General features: G+C 45.9%; 1 protein-coding gene across 1 annotated transcript in view; it reads left to right on the forward strand.

Annotated features, from left to right (window-relative positions):
* SLC38A6 (solute carrier family 38 member 6) overlaps nt 1-22,735 on the forward strand; it is a 393,044-nt gene that overhangs the window by 75,779 nt on the left and 294,530 nt on the right. Inside the window, exon 4 of the mRNA XM_085626179.1 lies at nt 19,404-19,456. Coding sequence (XP_085482305.1) covers nt 19,404-19,456 — 53 coding nt within the window. The remainder of the gene's footprint in view (nt 1-19,403; nt 19,457-22,735) is intronic.

The following is a 22,735-nucleotide window of genomic DNA, read 5'->3' on the forward strand; positions in this document are numbered from 1 at the left end:
AATTCACCTGAAGCCGCTTATGGCCCATACTATATTCTGTTTCATGCACTTGCAGTGCTCTCACAAATCAATCTGAGGAAACAAACTTAATTTTTAGCCGCCAATTTCAAATTCCTTCACATTTTCCAAACATTTAAAAATTTCCAGTTTTAAATTTTCTTCCTATTCATATACTGCTTCTTAATCTGTTAAAAAAACCCAAAAAAAACAACCCATACTTTATTGGCTTTTGTTATATCGGGTGCCTCCAATGAGAAAATTTGCACATTACATTTCTTTCAATCTTTGTATTTTGCAGCAGTCAGTTGCATGTGCTACATTTCCAGTATTTGAATTAACACCATTGTCATATTGTCATGCATACATGCAGTACATCACTTTAATTGCACAAATATCAACATTTAAATTGAGTTTACCAATTAGTAACAACTACCCCTCCCCCACCCTCCTCCCCCTGTTCTGGCCCAACATGTCCACATTTAGATGTGGTGTTGCGTCCTAGGCTAACTTGAATGATGCACTTAATGCAGGTGGTCGTGCATCGGAACTAGTCCTTCTGTAGACTGCATCTCAGGGCGCTGCGACTAGTCATTGTGTTCTACTGTGCATTCGGGGTGCTAGGCAGAGGGTTGGGGTCTATGACTTTGAAGACCTCTAGCATAACATCCCACTCCATGGATATCTGGTTTTTACGCAGCCCCCGGGCCTCCTCCCGTCTTATAGCTGCGCTTTCGGCCCCGCCCTTCGCACTACCTTGCTGTGCCAGGTGTAGATCGCAGGGGTCTTCCACCCCATAGTTATGGACTATTTTGCTATTATGAGAGCGAGGTCTAGGAATCGGAGTTGGACTTTCTGGGGGGTTGTGCGTTGGCGGAGGCCTAACAGGCACTCCGGGATGGAGTCCACAATGTGCAGGTGTGTGGCTGCCTCTGTGGCGCGTCGGACCTCTTCCCAAAACCCTCTGAGGGCGCGGGCATGACCATAACATGTGGATTAAGCCTGCCTCTTCCGGCTTGCATCGAGGACAGTAATACTGTGTATTTGGGAACATCCACTGTAGGCGGCGTGGTTTTAGGTAAGCCCTGTGGAGAACCATGCATTGTATAAATTTAAATTTTGCATTGCGGGTCCCTTTTTTTTGGGATGTTCTAGGATATCGGCCAGTTCCTTGTCGCACAGTTCCCGCTCCATGTCCCCAGACCATTTGGCTCTTAGGTCGGTGAGGGGCACTTCTGCATGCACCCGGGTACCGACATATAGCTATTTGACGAGATGGCGTCCCTCTCCCATGTAGTATAGTGAACGAAATAATTCATGTGATGGGGGTTCGTCTCGCTGAGGGACCCAGTGTTTCCTTACATATTGCGATATCGCAGCATGTATCATATATAAGTGGTTTGGCACCCCAGTTTCCCGTACAAAATTATCATGGTCTAAGAGGATTTTATTGTTAAATAATGCTCCTACCGTGTCGACCCCTTCATCCGACTAAGCCTGTATCCTGCACCTCGTGAGCCTTCCACTAGGTATTGGAATCCCCAACAGCGGGATGTTATCAGCGTACAGAAGGCAGAGGGACATATACTGCAGCGCATTTTTCCAGCAGAGTAGCGCTGTTCACAGTAAAGGCGGTGCATTTGGGGGGATTTTGCTCTTTGGTAGTAGTAATGTGTGCAGGGTCCTCTGGCTTATGTCTTGCACGGTGTACTCTAGCTCTTGCAAGTTGCGACCCGCAGCCCAGTAGGACAGCCATTGTAGTTGGCTCACATAATAGTGCCCCTAGCCCCCCTTTGTGTGTCTCTAGCTGCAATTTTTTAAGGCTCACCCTTCGCCATCTGGCCTCCCATATCAGGTCCAGGTGTATGGCGTCCAGAGTTCGGAAGATAGATGGCAGGACTACTATTGGAAGATTGGCAAAGAAATATAAAAGGCGGGGGAGGACCACCATTTTAGACACTACCACGCGGCCCATTGCCGACAGAGGCAACGATATCCAGAAGGCCACCTTAGATCGTACCGCACTTATCGCTCTTGTAAGATTGCCTTTGAGCATATCTGCATGAGACCTGCAAATATGTATACTGCTTCTTAATCTGTTAATATTATTTAATTTTTAAGCAGTTGCAGACCCCCTGAGAAGGCTTCACAGACCTGAAGGGTCCCGGACCACAGGTTAAGAACTACTGCTATACATTGTCCCCTAATAATTAATAATTAGTCCCCTTTTGACCTAATGTCATTTGATGTGACATTACAAATCTAGTTGCACTCAGACCAGTGACTGACTCCTGGAATGAATAGACGCACTGAGAGCAGGCAAGAAGGGCCTTGAACATTTACATTTTGACGAAAAGGCCTCCTCTAGGGTTCACCAAGAACAACACACCAATAGTTGTGTACATTTTGCTATCTGGGGAAACAGTGAGAAATGAAAACATAGACCCATAGAAATCAAGATGGATTTGGGCCTAGTTTACACCTTGTTTGGCCAATGTTAAGAAAACGTAGCTTTGTAAAGTGCATCATTTTTGTTTTTAGTGCAAAACGTTCATGTTACTAAGTAAATATTATACATTAATCAGAAATATCTCTTACACCTATTAGCACAGCACCCTGAAGAGGCCTTAGGAAATCTGTGGCAACACGTAAAGCAAATTATGCATTTCAGAAAACTAAGGTATACCTGGATCCCTTTGGTTTCACTCTTCAAAATAAAATAAAATGCCCAGCCAAATACACTTTCGCCTTGCTTTAAAACTTGACCATTGGGAAAACAATTTGATTTTTGAATGAAGTAGTGATGGTCAAGGAACCTAGTGTTATCCTTATGAAGACATTTAGTTGGCATCGAAATACTGATTTCCTTATGCCTTCTCAACTTCTAGGGACATGAGAAATTTTCAATTTAAGGGAAATTAAATTGCAAATAGGTAACATAGAAGATTGGTTGCAAATGAGTAGGTCAAGACAAGGAAATAAACCTAATATATGGCAGAGGGAGTGAGAGGCCTAATTTCTGATGTTGGCATTTGAAAACAAATGCGAAACTGACCGTTGGGTATAATTTGAAAAGTATTCTTTATGCACTTAATTTTAGTTCACACCGGGCCTGATTCCTACACATTTTCCATAAGTAGATGTGACTTTTGTAAATTCAGAAGTAAGCCAAAAGTAAGTTGCACTGTCTCAAAGAGATATCTCTGTGAATTGGGCCCACGGTGAGGCATTTTTTTTGGTCTTTCAAAAAGGCCGCTTGTGAACCACACTAGCAACTTACAGTGGGTTTAGTGCTTGTCTATTGTTTAGTATTGGTTTGCTTTCTTGTCCCTCATTTGCTTTTCTTCCTCCTCTTGTACTTCTTGTATTTGTCACTGCCCTGAAGCATAGCTTCGTTATCATCCTTTTAATTGGATGACTTGTATCCTTCCATTTCTCATATTCAGGGAACTACTTATTTCTTTTTGTCAGCTCTTGGATTGTGCTTCATCACTAAAATGCTCCCCATGAACAATGTCTGTGTTTCTCTCCCCCTCTCAGATCATCTGTTGCTTCGTCTGCCACTCCCTGTTTTGTACCCCTGCGCTCTCTGAGTTGCTCCCTGTTCCTTGCCTATCCAGTTCGGGTTGTTTGCTTTTGTTTGTTTGCTTTTGTTTAATTTGCTATTTTCTTTAACTTTTTCTTTCAATGTCCTTTGTTGCTCCCTGCCCCCATTGCTTTCTCAGTTCATTCCACCGACACCTTGCTCCTCCTGCTTCCCTGTCATGCTTTAAAACATCTTTTTGGGACGGCCTTGCAGCTGCAATTTGCTTCTGAGCCGCTCCATGTGGATCACACTTACTATATTTTTGTTTATAGTTCCAAAATGGGAGTCTGCCGTGTCTGAAAAGTGAATGAAAACAGAAAACAAATTGTCTGGCCTGTCATGATGCACACTGTCCTGTGTGTGGTGACACTATAGCCGCTAAGCTTCATGATGTATATGCGTGCATGCATGATAATGCTGTTCAATATCAGCAATAACTATTTTTTGGGAGATGCTGAATGGTATCCGCAAACATTTTTTTATTTTTTTATAGCAAATGCAATATGTCCCCAATGGCAAGTCCTGTTGGCTTTGCCAATGCTTTCTTCTTATTGCACAAGTCAATCAATCAATCAGGGTTTGTATGGCCATGTAGACGTTAAAGAGGGTTGGACTCAGGGAGGTGCCCTGGGGCACTCTGCAGCTGATCTCTGTAGTTTCTGAGAGGAACGGGGTGGTCTGACTCGCTATGTTCGTCCGGTCAGGAAGGAGTGGATCCATTCAAGTGCCTTGTTGCGGGTGCCAGCACCGTGGAGTCTCGTGATTAAGGTGCGGTGGGAGACTGTGTCGAAGGCGGGCAAGAGGTCCACTAGGATGAGGGATGCATTTTTGAGGAGGGAGCGTATGTAGTCTGTGGTGGCGAGGAGTGCAGTCTAGTTGCTGTGGTTGCTTCGGAAGCCAGATTGGGAGGTGTCCAGGACATGTTTTCTTTGATTAACTCGGAGAGTTGGGCGTTGATGACCTTCTCGATAACCTTGGCTGGGAAGGAAGGAGGAAGATAAGTCTGAAGTTCTTGATATCTGTCGGGTGGGCGGACTGTTTCTACGTCAGGGGGTTGATCTCCGCATGTTTACACTCATCGCGGAAGGTGGCGGTTTCGATGGAGCAGTTGATGGTGTGGCGAAGCTGGGGGGGCAGTGGAGGCGGCTGCTGTATTGAAGATGTTGTATGGGAAGGGATCCCATGGGGCTCCTGAGTGGATGCTCGTCATAGTCTTGAGTGTGTCATCTGTGGTGTGTGGAGTCCAGTTGAGCATGATCTGTTGGGGTGCAGCGTGGCTGTGAACGGTGGTGGTAGGCGTAGTGGCAGGGTCTTGGGTGTCGAAGCTGTGGTAGATCTGCCTGATCTTGTGGTGGAAGAAGGTGCCGAGTTTGTTGCAGAGGTCTTGGGAGGGTGGAATGTCTGTGGTCTCGTTGTTGGGCCTGGCAAACTCCTTGATGATGGTGAAGAGTTCTTTGCTGTTGTGTACGTTGGCATTGATTCTGTCTTGGAGGGCCGTTTTCTTTGTGGTTTTGATGAGAAGGTGGTGTGTGTTAACGGTGGATTTGAAGGTTGTGTGGGTTTCTGGGGTTTTGTTGTTCCTCCATCTCTTCTCGAGTCGTCTGCGGGTGGGAGTGAACCAGCTGGCTCTCTTGGAGTGTTGCTTGCCTGGTGCCTTCTTGAGGGGTGCTAGAGTGTCAGTGCAGTTAGGGATCCATCGGTGAAGGTTGCACGCTGTGGTGTTGGAGTCTGTTGGCAGAGTGGTTGTCCTGAGGAAATCAACTAGAAGTTGAGGTCTCCGAGTAGGATGTAATCAGTGGATGTGAAAGCCTGGGGTGCGATGAGGTCTACGATGGCGTCTGTGAAGGGTGGGCGGGGGCCAGGGTGCCTGTAGACAATGGTGCAGTGGAGGGAGGTTTTGGGGGTGGTCTGGATCTGGAAGTGGAGGTGTTCCATGGCTGCCGTTGGTTCGTTTGAGTGCGTGGCCAGGCGGAGGGTGTTCTTGTGGATGATGGAGATGCCTCCTCCTGGTTGGTCGGCACAGTCTTTGCGGGTGATTTTGTAGTCATTGGGAATGGTGATGGTGATGTCCAGTCCAGAACAGGGGTTGGTCCAAGTTTCCTTGAGGGAGGCAATGTTGGGAGAGGCAGCATTGAGGAGGTCCCAGTTTTCAATGGTGTGTTTCTGAAGGGATCGCATGTTGAGGAGGATGCACTTGAGCCGGTCGGGTGCGCTGTTGATTGACTGGGTGGTGAGAGGAGCTGGCGTGTTAGCGTGGGTTGCAGTTCCGGCAGGCGAAGGGTCCCTGGGACTCCTTCGGCAAAGCCGCGTCGCTAGGTGGCATCCTGAGTTGAGGGCGAGGAGGGTGAGTGAAGGTTTAGAGCATGAAACGATAGATGTGAGAAAATGACTGAGCCACCGATCCCTTCCCCAGAATTACACCTTTAAGATGAATACTTTAGCTAATAAAGGACTAAAAGCAAGTCTATGGAAGTAGAAACAATATTTAATTGAAATCAGAGAATAGGCGTTTTGTCATTTCTGGCAACTGTACTTGGGAACACTATACCTGAAATCTTAAGACTCAACTCATACCTACTCCCAGTCAGAAAAGACTTAAAGACTTTACTCAGCACACCTCACCTGAAAGACTAAGCCTCTCTACCTCACCTAGTGTGAAAACCCTGAACCTACCCAAGAGATTATAATGGAGTTTTTGTTCCAAGTTGACACGCGTATAACCCTACTCTAACACAAAATATATCTGCCTACTCTCCTTTATAAAGTGTTCTGCTACCCATGTAGCTAAGTCTGTGCTACAGATTCTGTTTATAATAATAAATAAGCTGAAGAGGGTTACCTAGAAACAAAGAACCACTTTTAGCATTGTTTCTAAAGGAGAATGGATAAAAGGAGAGCTTTACAACTTTCTACTTAACATTAGTGATAGCTGAGTACAAGAGCCAGGTGCCAGATGTGAGTAATTAAAGTTTCTGCTTCCAATGTTTCATTGTAATCAAGATGTTTGGAAAAAGATAGCCTTCTCGTAATAACGAGATAGAATTTAGTCCTATTACGGGTCATGACACATTTTCAAAGAGTCCCCCTAACAAGAGCCCAGAGAGCACAAAAGTATCTTGAAGGATGTTTGAGCCTATCATTTCTTACCTAGGACAATCTTCACACATCCTGTTTTCCTCCGGCCAGGGCCTACCTGTCAATTTTCCCTCATTGCCCCCATTTCAATTGACAAAGACAAAGAGCACAGGCAAAGGGCACATGCCGTTGAGACAGACCACAAACCCCAGGCCCACCCCACATGCTATTAGCAAGCAAATTACATAGGTCAGTGTATTTTGGCCACCTTCTCCTCCCAGTTCAGTTATTACCCCTCCCTGCCCCTCTGTCACTGTAATGTGCCCGTCATGCGCCAGTAGTGCAGCTGGATATTTATGATGCCAGTCTCACAAGAAAACATATAAAATGCAATTATAACTGTTACAGATATCCCTATTGAAAATTGCAGTAAAAAGGAAGGCTCTCTCCTCTCCAACCATTTGGGAGTATATTTACTGTTATCTAGTTTTACCTTCAATTTCTCAAAAAGAGATACCCCTGTCAGGCTGGCTGAGCAAGGTCTTTCAATTTCTTTCAATAGTCTTCTTGTTTGTATTGTCTTTGCTATGCTATGCAATCCCTAACTAATCTATTTGTCCTCTTAGCAAGACTATTTGCTTGCTTACAAAGCTGTCCTAAGTTGGCTAGTGGAAAAATCTTCAAGAAAAAACACAAGTGTCATGTGACAGAAATTGTACACCGTTTTCTGTAATTATACTGACAGGTACACTTTCATTAGCAAATACGTCCTTCAACAACTCCATCAAGTGGTGACAGAGCTCATTCACTACTCCAAACTTTTCAGACACTGGCAGTTAAACAATAGATCCTACTATTAATTTATTGAATATTTAAGCCCTTTAGTTGGTGTCGCTCAATGGGCAACACTGGGAAGGTAAATAAAGGCCTCTTTGGTGCTCTGTATTATTTTGTAAACTCTGGCTGCTCAGGAAGAGCTTCCCGAGCACCCTGATTGCTTTCTTTTTTGGGGGGAATAAGGACAAATTGAAAGCAAAATGAGCTAATGAGTTCGTTTTACTTTCACTGCATCAGTGCTCGGGAGGGGTAATATCGCAGATGTGACATAAATAGGGGTTGCCCACTATGGGCATGGCCATGCCCCGACCCCGTAAAACTATGGTGACAGTCTTTCTGTCACCACCCACCCCGGGGGGAAGGGGGGCAGAAAGCCCACTAGACACCAGGATTTTTTTTTTTAATATAGGCATGGGAGCTGCTCACCATGGGCATGGCCATGCCCCCATACCAACAAAAGGGATAGTTTTTTTACCCCCGATCTGCCCCACCATGGGGGGGCAGAACGCCCACTACACACCAGGGTCTTTTTAAAATAAATGTGAAGGTGGGGGCTGCCCTGCCCACTATGGGCATGACCATGTCCCCCCCCCCCCCCGAAAAACTATGGTGACAGTCTTTCTGCCCCCCCACCAGAGGGCAGATGGGGATGATTATTGCCAATAAGCCTACTAGATACCAGGGATTTTTTTTAAAGAGTATATGGGTGGGGGCTTCCCACTGTGTATTCCCCCTCTCCAACAAGAAGACAGACAATCTTTCTGCCCCCTCGAGGTGGATTCGGAAAATTACCCCAATTACCCTCCCCCTCCAAAGGGGGGGACAGAAAGCCCACTAGACACCAGGGACTAAATGTATGCAGTATTTTGTTGAGGGGCAGAGCAGTCCCTCTGGGCATTGGTCCATGCTCTCCCCTCTTGTCACGGCCCAGTAGAATTTCTCCCTCCCCTCCGGGGTTGGATAGGGTATTCACTCCCATTTTCTCCCAATAAACACCAGTCATTTCAAAAAGGTGCCAAAACATACATAACGAGGGTGTGGCCTACCCTGGCATCGAGCCAAATATGCCCACGGGGATGGGACGGTAGAAAGTTCACCTGACACCAGAGTTCTTGCCATTGTGGCAAAACAAAGTGGTGTGGGTGTTACACTCTGGCATTAGCCACACCCCCATTAAAGGAACAAACCTGTCTTCACTCTCTGAGCAGACAGGAGGTTTGCCCCAATTTGCCCCTCAATGTATGGCAGGAAATATAATTTTTAATAAAATAATGGGATGGGTCTGGCCCATCCTTGACCTCCGTTTGATTGGTTCCAGTCGCGGACACGAGCCCCTGCTTTCAAATAGCGGTAAAGTCAGACTAACATAAAGAAAATAACAAAGAAGCTAAAACGCAACCTTGCTTAAGGCCATTGTCAACCGGGATTTTATCTGGAAATTCATTTCCCTAGCCCAGAAGTACTCTCAACCAAATTTGCAGAATGAATGAAGATCAGTGGAGACAATAATTCAGATGGTATTCCCAATCTCACAAATTTATACCAAAGAATGGAACGATCAACCAAATTAAAGGCACTGCTGAAATCAACAATTGCCACATAAACCTTAATTTTACGCAACCTCACATACTTTTTGCTGAACAGCACGTTTTCTGATAAATAACCCGGCTGACTCCACCCATGAATTTAAATGATTTAACAAACATTTGGTGAAATCTTGCTAGTCACATCTTATAATGCGATGGATGCCAAAGATCTTCTTCTACTGGGGTAGAAGTTATCGTGTGAGCGCTACCCAAATCTCTGGGTAAGCCAGAATATGCATATTACGAAAAGAAACCGCAGATTGAAGTTCAAACTATAACTTTGCAACTTTGGTTGATTTATTATATTTCATTTTTACCAAAGCATTTAATAAATAGCTCATGGCCTCTGAAGGATATCTAGATTCCTATGAACCCTGATATGAGTTTTTATTTTTGTTGCAAAAGGTATCCCAAAGCAAGCACAGAAATGCCTTAAATTTGGAAACGCCCAAAGGCAAAGAAAGCACTTTAAATACCTCGCTCAACCAAGGCAATAAAACATCATGTGGCACATATTTCCAAACATATACATTGTCAGAACAAGATCTTAATTCAAAACTAGGGACTTTTGCCTCCCACCTTACAACAGGGCAAAGCTCTAGTGTAACAATAAGCTGAGAATGATCATGGGGCGAATTTCAAAATTAGTAACAACACAAAGTCCAGTATTGAACAAAAATATAATCAATAAGAGAGATCAAACCAACCATTGATTATGGCCATATTCAACTCCAGAGACAATGATAATAAAGTGGATGAATAAGCACAACACTTCTTATTTGAAAAACAGGGAGACAAAAGGCCCCAGTAAGCATCTAATTCAGAAAAACCTTTATTCCTCTACTCCAATAAAGTAGGTTTTGGGTACTTAACTAATGACTTAAAATGGTCCTTTGAAGTGTAGACAAAATAATATTAGCAGTGGGGCCTAAATACATATTACAAACTAAACATTCATGAGGTACATCATCCGTTCCCATGTAAGAGAATAAACAACCATAACGTAAGGGAGAGCAAGCAAAAGCTGAAAGATGATCGCAACCAAATAGCCAGTCCACCATTAGGTCGACCTCTAATTGAGGGGAGGGCAGGGAAACAATAAACAAAATACTAATCTAAATCATAATGATTTATTATCCAATTTTCTTGCAACCAAATAATTAATGCATTATCAAAATGAGACCGGGATAAAGGAGCGTGAAACCTAGCCACATTCCAGAAACAAAGTCCTGATCGAGGATCCTACTATGTCTAACCCCAATTAGGACCATGGTTCATCCGGTACCACAACTGGTAACAATGGAACTTTTCTCCTTACTTTAGTTTTGTAGGCTCCTGTACACTGTTCTTTGTGGACCAAATCCGCTATCTTGTCACTTATCTGACTAGGTGCAATCTCTCTCACTCCTGTTCAATTGACCTTGAACTTTACATAACTCATCCTTAACATTACAAAACAACTTTTCTTCTGTCAACCATTTCCACTCCGGCCACTCCAGCACTATTCTGCTTTTGATTCTTTCCAGAACTTTGTCCTTGTTTTTTTTTGTTTGTTTTTTGTTTGACTGCTCTGCTTTACAAATCTCTTCATCTCCTATTCTCAACACCTCACCTTCGCATTCTTAGTAGCAACATATGACAATCTAGACAAACAATCAGCAGATTTGTTTTCATGTCCCGGAAAACACTCTACTAGAAAATTTAATTTGCATACTCCTTCCATAGACCATTTGATTCTCTGAGATGCTTTTTCTGTGACGATCCGTCTCAGACTTGACTCTCCTCTGGATTCAGACGAAGCTATAGGGGGTCCACCTCTCGACGTCCCCAACTCCTGCACTAAAGGCACGGAAGGTTGGAGCAATCAAGCGAGGGAAGGGAAGGATGGGAACAGCGGGGAGTAGAACCTGTAAAGGAAATAAACATACAAACAATATACCAGGTATAACGCAATGGCTACTCTCATGAATTCTCGCTAGTGCAACCACATTCTATGAGAGAGAGTTCGGCGGATACTTGTAAGGCTTTTGTGTCGTTAGCATTATTACATCATACACATACAAACACTCAACCTCATCCTCATCCATCCAATATGGAGAAGTGTGGCTCAATGATTAGAGCGGCAGACCCTGATGCAGAGGTCTAGCCCGGGACCAGGGTTCAATTCCCCGCCTCGGCGGGTCTTGGGCTCAAAAATTCCACGGACCTGATAATTCTCGCCTCGGTGCCATTCCAATCATGGAGTCCCACTCTGCAACTCTGGGCAATAGCTTGCTTAATCTCCACAACGGCCCCCACAACGCTAAGGATGCCTGGCCTCCACCTTGGGGGTGCCCAGGAGTGGACGCCTCACAGGGAAAGCCAGGATGGGTTCCACAGCGGTATTCGTACAAGCGCCTTGAGACCCTTGCGGGTGAGTAGTGCGCTATACAAGTATCAATTTACATTTATTTACATTTACCCCTACACAGTACCAAGTGGCCACTGGCTTCAGACACATATGCGATATCTTTGAATGCCCCTTGTATCGCAACCACACGCCAATCTATGACCCTTCTCGGAGCCCTTGGCGGAGAACTCTACCAGTTCCGATCTTGCCACCTGGAAGATCTCTCAGGACCCTCGTTAATGTAGTCATGAGAAGAGAGCCTGAACGCTCTTGTGCTCGATTGTCTAGAATCTGGAAGGTGCTTTCTGCTACCTTGCCTCATGTGCCCGGCCTTACGGTCCTCCTGAACAACTAAGTCTTCGAGTCTCACACCTCGTGGGTAAGATCGGTGGATAGCTCCCCCCCTTGAAGGTTGAAAAGGAGAGCGGGATACCCCTTGGGTATCTTGTGAAGCACCCGCACTCCCGTGACCTGACACCACCAATGTTCGTGGCTGGTTGCGGGATCGGCAGGCCCCTCCGGTCCTTTTGCGGGACTGGGGCCGAGAAATACCTGTGAGTCTTGCTCCGAACCCGGAGCGTGGATTCTGTTCGTTAGCCGCTGCACGAGTCCCCCCTGTTAGGTTACCCCACCTTAGAAGGGCACACGGTTGGCGCTAGTCCTCGCTATCATAGACCCCGGAATCGGACTCCGGAATATCGGGTCTCCGGTCTAGGAAATCTCCAAGTCTCTGGAACTCGCGGAACAAACAAACGACGAACCCGCCATCTTGGAATTACGCACAGCGTCCTGCGTGCGTCTCGTCCCTTTTCTAATCGCGGCACCGCCCCCGCCATTCCCGGGGAATCTGGGGATTGTAGGCTGGGTAGGCGCTTCGCCCGAATCATGACAGTAGGTCCCCGTCCCGACGCCTCCTAGACCCAGGTTTGTCTGGGTGGCGGCGATAGAACGCTCTGATCTTTGCTGGGGCATGCACGTTATCACAGGGCACCCAAGAATCCTCTTCGGAGGTATACCCTGTCCAGGATATCAGATACCATAATCTGTTCCCTCGATACTTGGCATCTACCACTTCGTACTCTGGTCCCTCTTCGGTGACCAAGGCGGGGGTTGGCTTCCTCACCCCGCCTAGGGCAGGCTTCAACAGGCTACAGTGGAAAACAGGGTGGATCCGTAGATAGCATGCAAGCCACAATTTATAGGCCACCGGATTTGTCTGTTTCAGTACTCGATAGGGACCTATATACCGCGGGTGGAACACGCTACGTAATTTGAAGTGTATGTTCTTTGTTGACAGCCACACTCTATCCCCTTGCTTATACTGGGGACCCTCTACTCTGTGTCGATCAGCCCAGCGTTTATAGGTCAGTTTCGCCTTGGCCAGAAGCCTCCGCGCCCTAGTGTGCCCTTGACGCAACTCTCTCATGTGAGCTTGCACCGATGGTTGAGCGGTGAGTCGTCTGGGTATGCTAATTGGCAGAATCCGGGCGTCGTAACCATAGTTGGCAGAAAAGGGAGAGACCCCGATGGAACTATGTGTGGCGTTGTTATAGGCCAATTCAGCCATCCAAAGCATGGCCACCCAAGATTCTTGAGCCTCTTCAGCATAGCACCGCAAGTACTTTTTCACGTTTTGGTTTAACCGTTCGGTTTGACCGTCGGTCTGTGGGTGAAAGCTTGACGATACAGCTGATTCAATACGCAGGGACCTGCACCATCCTTTCCAGAAGCGAGCTATGAATTGGGGGCCCCTGTCTGAAATGATGACTTGCGGGATGCCGTGGATCCTCACCACATGTTTGAGCAATAACTGGGCTGTCTGTCCTGCCGTGGGTAGCGTTTTACACGGGATGAAATGTCCCATCTTTGTTAGGCTGTCTATCACCACCAAAATAGCGGAACACCCCTGATCCAGCGGAAGACCCGTTACGAAATCCAAGCTGATGCTAAGCCACGGCGTCATCGGCGTGGGCAAGGGAAGGAGCAATCCCCTCTTCGGTGAGTAGTCTGATTTTCCCCTTGCGCAATCCTCGCATTTGGATACCCAAGTCCTTACATCCACGACTAAGGAGGCCCACCAAAAGTATCTTTGCACTAATAAGGTGGTTTTCTGTATGCCCGGATGTCCCGCTAACGGTGATTCGTGACACCATGTAAATGCCATTTGTCTCAGTGCTTTAGTAGGCAGATAGAGTCTCTGGTTCCTAATATGCAACCCCTGCCTTATCGTTCTCTCCGGCTCCTTCTCAGCCCACCGGCTCCAGGCTGTTGGACTCTTGCTTTTCCTGATGCTAGTCAGATAGTCCTCTGTCTGTAACGCACAAACTACTTTGGAGGAAGGGATGATCGCCTCTTCCACCACTTCTGTGTCCGTTTCCGTGGCCAGCACCCGGGACAGTGAATCCGCCTTGCGATTGTCGGTGCCTGGCCTAAAGGTAATGATGAAATCGTACTCCTCGAAGAAGAGCATCCATCTCATTTGTCTGGGGGAAAGCCTGCGGGCCGTCTTTAGATACATCAAATTCCTATGGTCAGAGTAGACCGTAACGGGGAACTTAGCTCCCCACAGGTATGGACGCCACTCCTGAAAGGCCTTTTTTATGGACAGCAGTTCCTTCTCAGCTATGTTATAGTTCCGTTCCGCTGGGAGAAGTTTTTTGGAAAGATATGCCACTGGGAAGAGCTGCCCAGTGTCCCTATCCCTTTGTGACAAGATTGCTCCAATAGCCTCGTTGGAGGCGTCTGCTTCCACCATAAAAGGTGCATCAAGCTGTGGGTGTCGCAACACCGGTGCCGTGGTAAAGGCCTTCTTTAGATATCCGAAAGCCCTATCCGCTTCAGGGGTCCATTCGAATGATACGCCCTTCCGGAGAAGTCGCGTGATAGGAACAGCCTTCTGGGAGAACCCTTGGATGAATCTCCTATAATAGTTGGCAAAGCCCAGGAAGCATTGTACTTCTCGGACATTGCAAGGAGTCGGCCACTCCAGCACTGCCTGTATTTTACGCTCTGCCATACATAACCCATCTGGACGGAGGATCACCCCCAAGAATTCCACCTCAGACACCCCAAACTCGCATTTGCTCAGTTTACAATATAAGCTATGCTTTTGTAATGCCCGCAATACCTGAAGCACGTGTTCTGTGTGATTGCTCATGGAATCGGAATAGACCAAAATGTCGTCAATATACACGACCACCGTTCTATCTATGTACTCCTTTAGTACGTCATTCAAGAACTACTGGAATGCCGCCGGGGCGTTGCACAACCCGAACGGCATTACCAGATATTCAAAAAGACCATAGCGGGTTTTGAAAGCGGTTTTCCATTCGTCCCCTTTGCGTATGCGTACCAAATGGTACGCTCCCCTTAGGTCTAGCTTCGTATAAACTGTGGCCTCCCTAACCTGGTCCAACAAGACGGGTATAAGAGGCAGCGGGTATCGATTGCGAACGGTGTTTTTGTTCAGCATCCTATAGTCGCAACATGCTCTTAGCTCTCCATTGGCTTTTGCTATAAAAAACAAAGGGGACGCCGCTGGGGATCTAGAAGGACGGATAAATCCAAGTTCTAGGAAATGGTCCAGATATTCCCGGAGGTGTTTGGTCTCCGGCTCTGAGAGCCGGAGACCAAACACATAGGAAGGTTTGCTCCGTCCACCAAATCGATCTGGCAGTCGTATGACCTGTGAGGAGGAAGCGACTCTGCCCTTGTTTTACTGAATACATCAGCAAAAGAGGCGTATTGTTGGGGTAGACTGACCTCTTTTTCGGCAGCCGTCCCGACTGTGAACGAGCATGCCAATGCCTCCATCCGGGGATCCCCCACTAGAACCAGGTGCTCCTGACATGCCACAGACAAAAACTGAACGGTTCTTTCCCTCCAATCTATGGTGGGATTATGGAGACTAAACCATGGCATTCCCAAGATCACCTCGTACTGGGGGGCCTCTATGATATTCAAAGCCAGTGTTTCTATGTGTCTCATGTCCCCTGTTCTAGTTTCTAACCGTAGATTCTCTGTTTGGTCGATGAGAAGCCCCGATGTCAGTGGTTTGCCATCGACCGCCAACACTTCTTCGGGTATGTCCCTCAACACCTTCCTTAGGGCTAACCTGTCCACCAATCCTCTATGTATGAAATTACCTGTGGCTCCCGAGTCCAACATGGCTCTAATCTGATAAGAGTGGGTTCCCTTTCCTAGCCACATTACCAACTCTATATGTCGTTCGGTGTCCTGCAGTTGAGCGGTAGCCAAAGAGGGGATTCTCCACGTTGGCGACTTCTCCTTTACTGAACTACCCAACGACCCCGGGTCTGAGTCGTTGCTAGCCACTGTGGCTAGTGTTTTTCTAGTCTTGTTATATCCCCCTATCCTTTTTGGTCGAGCGGGACACTCACGGACATAGTGTCCCTTCTTCCCACAATACATACACAACCCCTGTATTCTCCGGCTTTCCCTTTCCGCCCTAGACAATGGAGCCCTCACAGCTCCTACTTCCATGGGCTCTGGGGGTGTATCTCCACAGTTAGTGTCTTTCCTGCTCCTCTCCCCTCTAAACCTGTCACCCCCTCGGTCTGTGATGCGCCCATCCAACCGTAAGGCTAGACTCACCAGAGCGGTGCAGGTGCGAGGTTGTGGGTCTATGCGGGCGATGACATCCTTTAAGTCATCGCAGAGGCCCTGGTAAAACAGGGACATCCTCTTCTCTTCTGGCCAGGCAGCCTCTGCTACCAGTCGATTAAACGAGGTCAAATAAGTCACCAAATTGGTTTTCCCCTGTTTGAGCTCTAGAAGCTCTCTGTCTAGACTAAAGGTGGTGCTTCGTCTGTCGAATACCCCTTCCAACGTGGCCCGAAACTCATCCCAATCGGATAACACCGGGTCGTTGTTTCGTACTAAGGGCACAGCCCAATTTGCGGAATCTCCAGCTAAATAGGAGATGGCAAAGGCCACTCTAGAATGGTTATTCGGGAAGGAGGAAGGCCTACAGGAAAAATGCATCAATATTTGGGTGATGAAAACCTGTATTTTCTGGGGGTCCCCGGTATATCTTTCCGGGTTAGCTAGTGGAATAGGTGGAGGCACTGTGACCTGGATTGGAAGCGCCCCGGCACTCGCGTCAAAAGGATTTCTCGACATGCGTTCCACCTTATCTCTTAAGGCCGCTGTTTCAGCCCTAGAGGCTGCTAACTCCTGCTGTACAGCGGCCAGGGCCTGCATGACCCCTTCCATACTGCGTCCCTACAGCGCCCCCTGAACCGGGAGGAGTCTCAATACGTGGGTGCGTAAATCTGTGACGATCTGTCTCAGACTTGACTCTCCTCAGGATTCAGGCGAAGCTATAGGAGGTCCACCTCTCGACGTCCCCAACTCCTGCACTAAAGGCACGGAAGGTTGGAGCAATCAAGCGAGGGAAGGGAAGGATGGGAACAGCGGGGAGTAGAACCTGTAAAGGAAATAAACATACAAACAATATACCAGGTATAACACAATGGCTACTCTCATGAATTCTCGCTAGTGCAACCACATTCTATGAGAGAGAGTTCGACGGATACTTGTAAAGCTTTTGTGTCGTTAGCATTATTACATCATACACATACAAACACTCAACCTCATCCAATACCCCTACACAGTACCAAGTGGCCACTGGCTTCAGACACATATGCAATATCTTTGAATGCCCCTTGTATCGCAACCACACGCCAATCTATGACCCTTGTCGGAGCCCTTGGCGGAGAACTCTACCAGTTCCGATCTTGCCACCTGGAAGATCTCTCAGGACCCTCGTTAATGTAGTCATGAGAAGAGAGCCTGAACGCTCTTGTGCTCGATTGTCTAGAATCTGGAAGGTGCTTTCTGCTACCTTGCCTCATGTGCCCGGCCTTACGGTCCTCCTGAACAACTAAGTCTTCGAGTCTCACCCCTCATGGGTAAGATCGGTGGATAGCTCCCCCCCTTGAAGGTTGAAAAGGAGAGCGGAATACCCCTTGGGTATCTTGTGAAGCACCCGCACTCCCGTGACCTGACACCACCAATGTTCGTGGCTGGTTGCGGGATCGGCAGGCCCCTCCGGTCCTTTTGCGGGACTGGGGCAGAGAAATACCTGTGAGTCTTGCTCCGAACCCGGAGCGTGGATTCTGTTCGTCAGCCGCTGCACGAGTCCCCCCTGTTAGGTTACCCCACCTTAGAAGGGCACATGGTCGGCGCTAGTCCTCGCTATCATAGACCCCGGAATCGGACTCAGGAATATCGGGTCTCCGGTCTAGGAAATCTCCAAGTCTCTGGAACTCGCGGAACAAACAAACGACGAACCCGCCATCTTGGAATTACGCACAGCGTCCTGCGTGCGTCTCGTCCCTTTTCTAATCGCGGCACCGCCCCCGCCATTCCCGGGGAATCTGGGGATTGTAGGCTGGGTAGGCGCTTCGCCCGAATCATGACATTTTCAGGCCCTGTACAAGTGAATAGATTCACTAAGGGTTTGTGATCACTATGTACATCATAAAGAATAACCCATAAGAGAATCAGTTCCTCTCTCCGAACGTAGTTTCATCCTTTTAATAAGTTTGTCGTACACCACCAACTTCCAGCCCCAAGCAAGGTTCTTCCAGTAATGACCCTCCATGTTCCAAGTAGATCATTAACATTATTCTCTACACTGGAGCTACCACATTCCACCCTTAAAGAACGACCCACAACACCAACCAAACTCTTCACACATGTAAATTGAGTCCATTGCTCATGGTAAAAAGGGACCCTTTAGTGTTTTTAATTTTTTTTAAAAATTAATGTTTCTAAACAATATGTTGATTGAATTTGCATTAATGACTGCAAACGTTCGAATACGTACGAATGGAAGTCCCATGGCAATCGCCTTCGATGCACCTTTTATTAGGGCTACCCTTAGGCAGGGCCACTGGAATTATGCAATTCTGCGGTTGTGGCGTATCACGCATATTATAGTTTTGCCACATAATCATTCATCTGCTGCATAATCTGAATATTTTAACAAATTGTTTCTAGCTCAAACAGATCAAAAGTTACTTAAATGCAGAGACACAAGTTCATGAGCAGTAGAAGGCCCTTCACAAGGTTGACTGGTCATCTTTCAATTGCCTATTGTTGAATTGGGTGTTAAACTGCTACTAATAAGGTGAAATATTTTCCCAGACTGTGTTACCATGTGATGAAATAAAATAATGAAGTGATACTATCAGAAAATGTGCTTCATTATGCCAGATAATTGGCCTTTTCTTGCCTCTTATTTTAGTCAACCCTACCGCTTAAATTGGTCCTACCCTGCCGCATAATTCTAGTAGTCCTTGCAATGCGCACTGGGAGCAGGTCAAGGCCTGCACCTTGCAGCTTGCCCAGGAGGAAAACTGGGTTGTAAAACTGGTTGGAGTTTTGGACTGTAAGAATGTATTTGAACTATGTAACAGTGGGCTACTTGATTGCCAAAGACTCGCCCTACTTAGTAGGGATCTCCTCCAGTCTCACCTTTGAAATTGCAAGGTTGCCTCTGAAAGGATCAGAGATCAAGTCTGACAACCTGCCTGAAAAGAAATAAAATGTGATTTTTCTCCTGTGGTTATCTTGTTCCATTGAGCAGCAATGTTAGGGCTACTCAAACGTTGTACAATGAACCCAGTCCTTTCTTTTTACACGCCTTAATTTCTTTGTAACACCATTGATATCTGGCAATTTTAGATAATAATCTCTAATCAGGGTTCCTGACAGTTCAAAAAATTTCACCATTGGCTACTCATGGGCCAGTAATGTGTATATAGTATTGTGTGGAAAGCGTGTCATAGAATGAGTCCTTGTAAACATGAAAGTAAATAATTGAATACCACAAATAATGCTTCTTCGGTCTTAAGACCTTACATTTCTTTATAAACAATATTAAAGGTGTTTTTTCTTTGAACAGCTGTCACATCCTATGAAGATATTGGTCTCTTTGCGTTTGGATCGCCAGGAAAGGTACCCTGTTTGTTTAATTTACATTTCCTGCTTTTATTGCCCATTAATCATGTTTATATAAATCTTACTGTTGTGGTGTTCTGCAACCCCGATGCTGATGAGCTCTAGGCCTCCAATGCACATTTTGAATGACAAAGGCTTGCTTAGCATATTTTAAAAAGTATGTGCCACATTTTAAACGTAATGTGTCCTATTTAATATAATTCGCTCTCACCCTTAAGCATTGCAATCTATTAGGGTGTAAATTAATAGTCACTCTAAGGAAAAAAATAACTTGAAGTCTTTTAAGTGAATACAGCTTGAAATATTCACAGACTGGCTTACCAATGGAGCACAGGTTGGTTGTCTTACCTCCACATCTCTTTTTTGTTAACCATATTTTATTGGCATTTAATCCTTAATATCACAGACATTACTTCATGATGAATAAGTCCTTGGCGTATATGACATATGGTCTGTTAACAGTCGCAAATTCTTACTTACCTCCACATCTCTTGGCAAGCCCTCAAAATAACTAGGAAAATATAACCAGTGTGGGAAATATATATTTAAGGTGTCTGTTTGTAGCTATGTTTTACACCACATTTGCCTCCTGTGTAGGAAACAGTGCAGTAAGGGTTTGTCTTCAGCTTTATCATATGAATATTGCTGAGAAGCATTCAATTTTGTCCTTGGCTCTCCTTCAGGGTTCCAATGTTGTTGCTGAGTGGACAAGTGGTTTGCAGCAAGGTGTGACTCCATAGCAGAACTCCAGATATGGGGTTTAAGTACCAGTATTTTACTCCTATCTTTTGGTGGTTTGGTTTTAAAAAAGTACATCTCATTCCTTATGGTAGTATTATTAAGCAGGTACAAATTAAAAATATATTTTTAATTTTAGTCGTGGATATTCTACAGCCCATGCTTTATTTTTAGTTTGAAAGATCAGGCAGCAAGAAAGTAGAGCACTTTTGTGTTCTATGTTGCAGTTGACATCAGTGGTTTTAGATGCATTTCTACAGCAGTGCAGATCTACTCTTGGTCAGTGTTCTGTGCATATGTTATTCCTTCTTTCTCTGTTGAAAGTATTTGTCCAATTATATGTCTAAAACAGGCCAGTACTCGCTAATGTGGTGGGATTGGCACACTGTTCCGGGCTAGAGTATCTGGGCGGGTTTAGGATGTGTCCAAGCAAAGACTACTGTTAAGGTCATCATACTCCTCCCTTACCGCAGTCAATTGGGCCTTCATCCTGACTCCATCCTCTCTCCAAAGTATGCCTTTTGGCGTATGATTCCAGCTCTCAAGTCGGTGGATTCTCAGTATTAATGAGATCAGCCAGTGTGTTTTTAAAATATTCAAAACACCTAGCATCCACCTCCCTGAAAGAATTGAAAAGCGTCTCTATAAATTGGAGTTCTTGACTGCCCTAGGTTCAAAAAATAGTTTTTCTGCTGGATCTTTGAATTTATCTGAACGCATGCATGAGCCCTACTCTTGTTATCATTAGATGTAATTAGAAGGGGAAAGTGAATGTGCTTTTGGAATCTGTTTAACTGCTCATCAACCTACTGTCTCCCATTACATTATACTTCACATCCATACATACATTGTCTGTTTAAAGCTCCTTCACGTGAAAGTTTAAGTTTTTTTTTTTAGATTAACTGTAAGAGGCCACTGGGAATATCTGTTGGCACTTGAGCTTTTACAAAAACTGTTAGTAGCTATTCCCTCTGTGCAAAACCTTGAGATGCTTTTTTTGTAAACTTATCTTGAAATGCTTAGGGCCTTTCAGAGGAGGTTACAGTCTCTCGTCTGTGAAGTATATGCAGTGAATTGCTTGCCGTTTGAACTGCGGATGAGGAAAATATACCTAAGAACACATACAGATCTCAATTGTTAGCAAAAACTGTTCAATAACATTTTGTTCAGCAGTTCTTACTGTGAAATACAATTTTTATTGATGTGAGTCTTTCTAATATCATGGGGTGTCCTCAGTGAGACTGGACTTGTTTCTGCATGGTGGAGGTACATCTATTGTCATAAGTATCTATTTCCATTTTTTTCTGATTATTATTGGTTTTTGGTCCCTTATAAATGTTGGTGACCACTTTTGTAGGTTCTCTAGCTTTGCAATATAAACATCTAAGCAAGATAGTAGGTTCTCTAGCCTTGCAATATAAACATCTAAGCTGGATAGTAGGTTCTCTAACTTTGCAATATAAATATCTAAGTAGGATAGTAGGTTCTCTAGCTTTGCAATATAAACATCTAAGCAGGATAGTAGGTTCTCTGGCTTTGCAATCTAAACATCTAAGCAGGAATAAATCCTGCCCTGGACCGACCGGCCGACCGACTAACTTCCCGCTGGACCTGGAATGGTCATCGAACTCTTTCAGGTACCTAGGAATACAGATCTATCATCATCAGGTAGATCTGCTTGAGGGGAACTTTGGGGGTGCCCTGAGAGCATTGCGGGCAAATGTGTCCTTTTGGCGTTCACTCAAACTACCGGTAATGGCTAGAGTGGCATTGTCCAAGATGGTGGTACTACCGAGACTTTTGTATTTCTTTGTCAACCTGCCTGTAGTGATCCCGAAAAGCTGGTTTAAGACACTGGGCACATTATTGCGGGACCTGGTGTGGGACGGCGGACTTATCCCTGCAGACATTGCGACTTCCACTTACAGGGAGAGTACTGGGTGCTCCTGATTTTGAAGCCTATTACTTGGCAGCACAGCTCCAGTGGATGGCCAGATGGCTCGATGGAAGGGGGCTTGAAACACTATCACTTCCGGTTGGCACGGCACATGGGGCCCTGCTCCCTAGGATGCTCAACCATTGCCAGAAGATCAAAATCATGGGGACATTACTTTCAGTAACGGTAACATGTTGGGATAGATGTATAGCAAGGGCTAAAGATATACCGCTTTATGCATGGAATATACCACTCACAGGTCTATCACAGGTAGGGATGGGTCCGCCTCTTTCACAGCGGCAGTTGCAGGGCTGGGAGGACGCAGGAGTGTTGTCGGTTGGAGACTGCTATCGAGATGGTGAATTGCTTCCTTTAGATGTGTTTCTGGAATACCACGAGCTACCACCGGGAAAGTTCTTGAATTATCATAACATACGGGGCGATGACAGAGCTGTGGGGAGTTGATACTAAAGAACCTGTTATACATGCCGCTCTTCAGGCGAGGGTGACTTTGGGCTCGGCGGGACACCTGATAAAATGTTTGTACCTGACAATAACGGAGATGACCCATCGGTCTTTACCCCGAGTACAAGAGAGATGGA

Source organism: Triturus cristatus, chromosome 9 (assembly GCF_964204655.1).
Source record: "Triturus cristatus chromosome 9, aTriCri1.1, whole genome shotgun sequence".
NCBI classification, from domain to species: domain Eukaryota; kingdom Metazoa; phylum Chordata; class Amphibia; order Caudata; family Salamandridae; genus Triturus; species Triturus cristatus.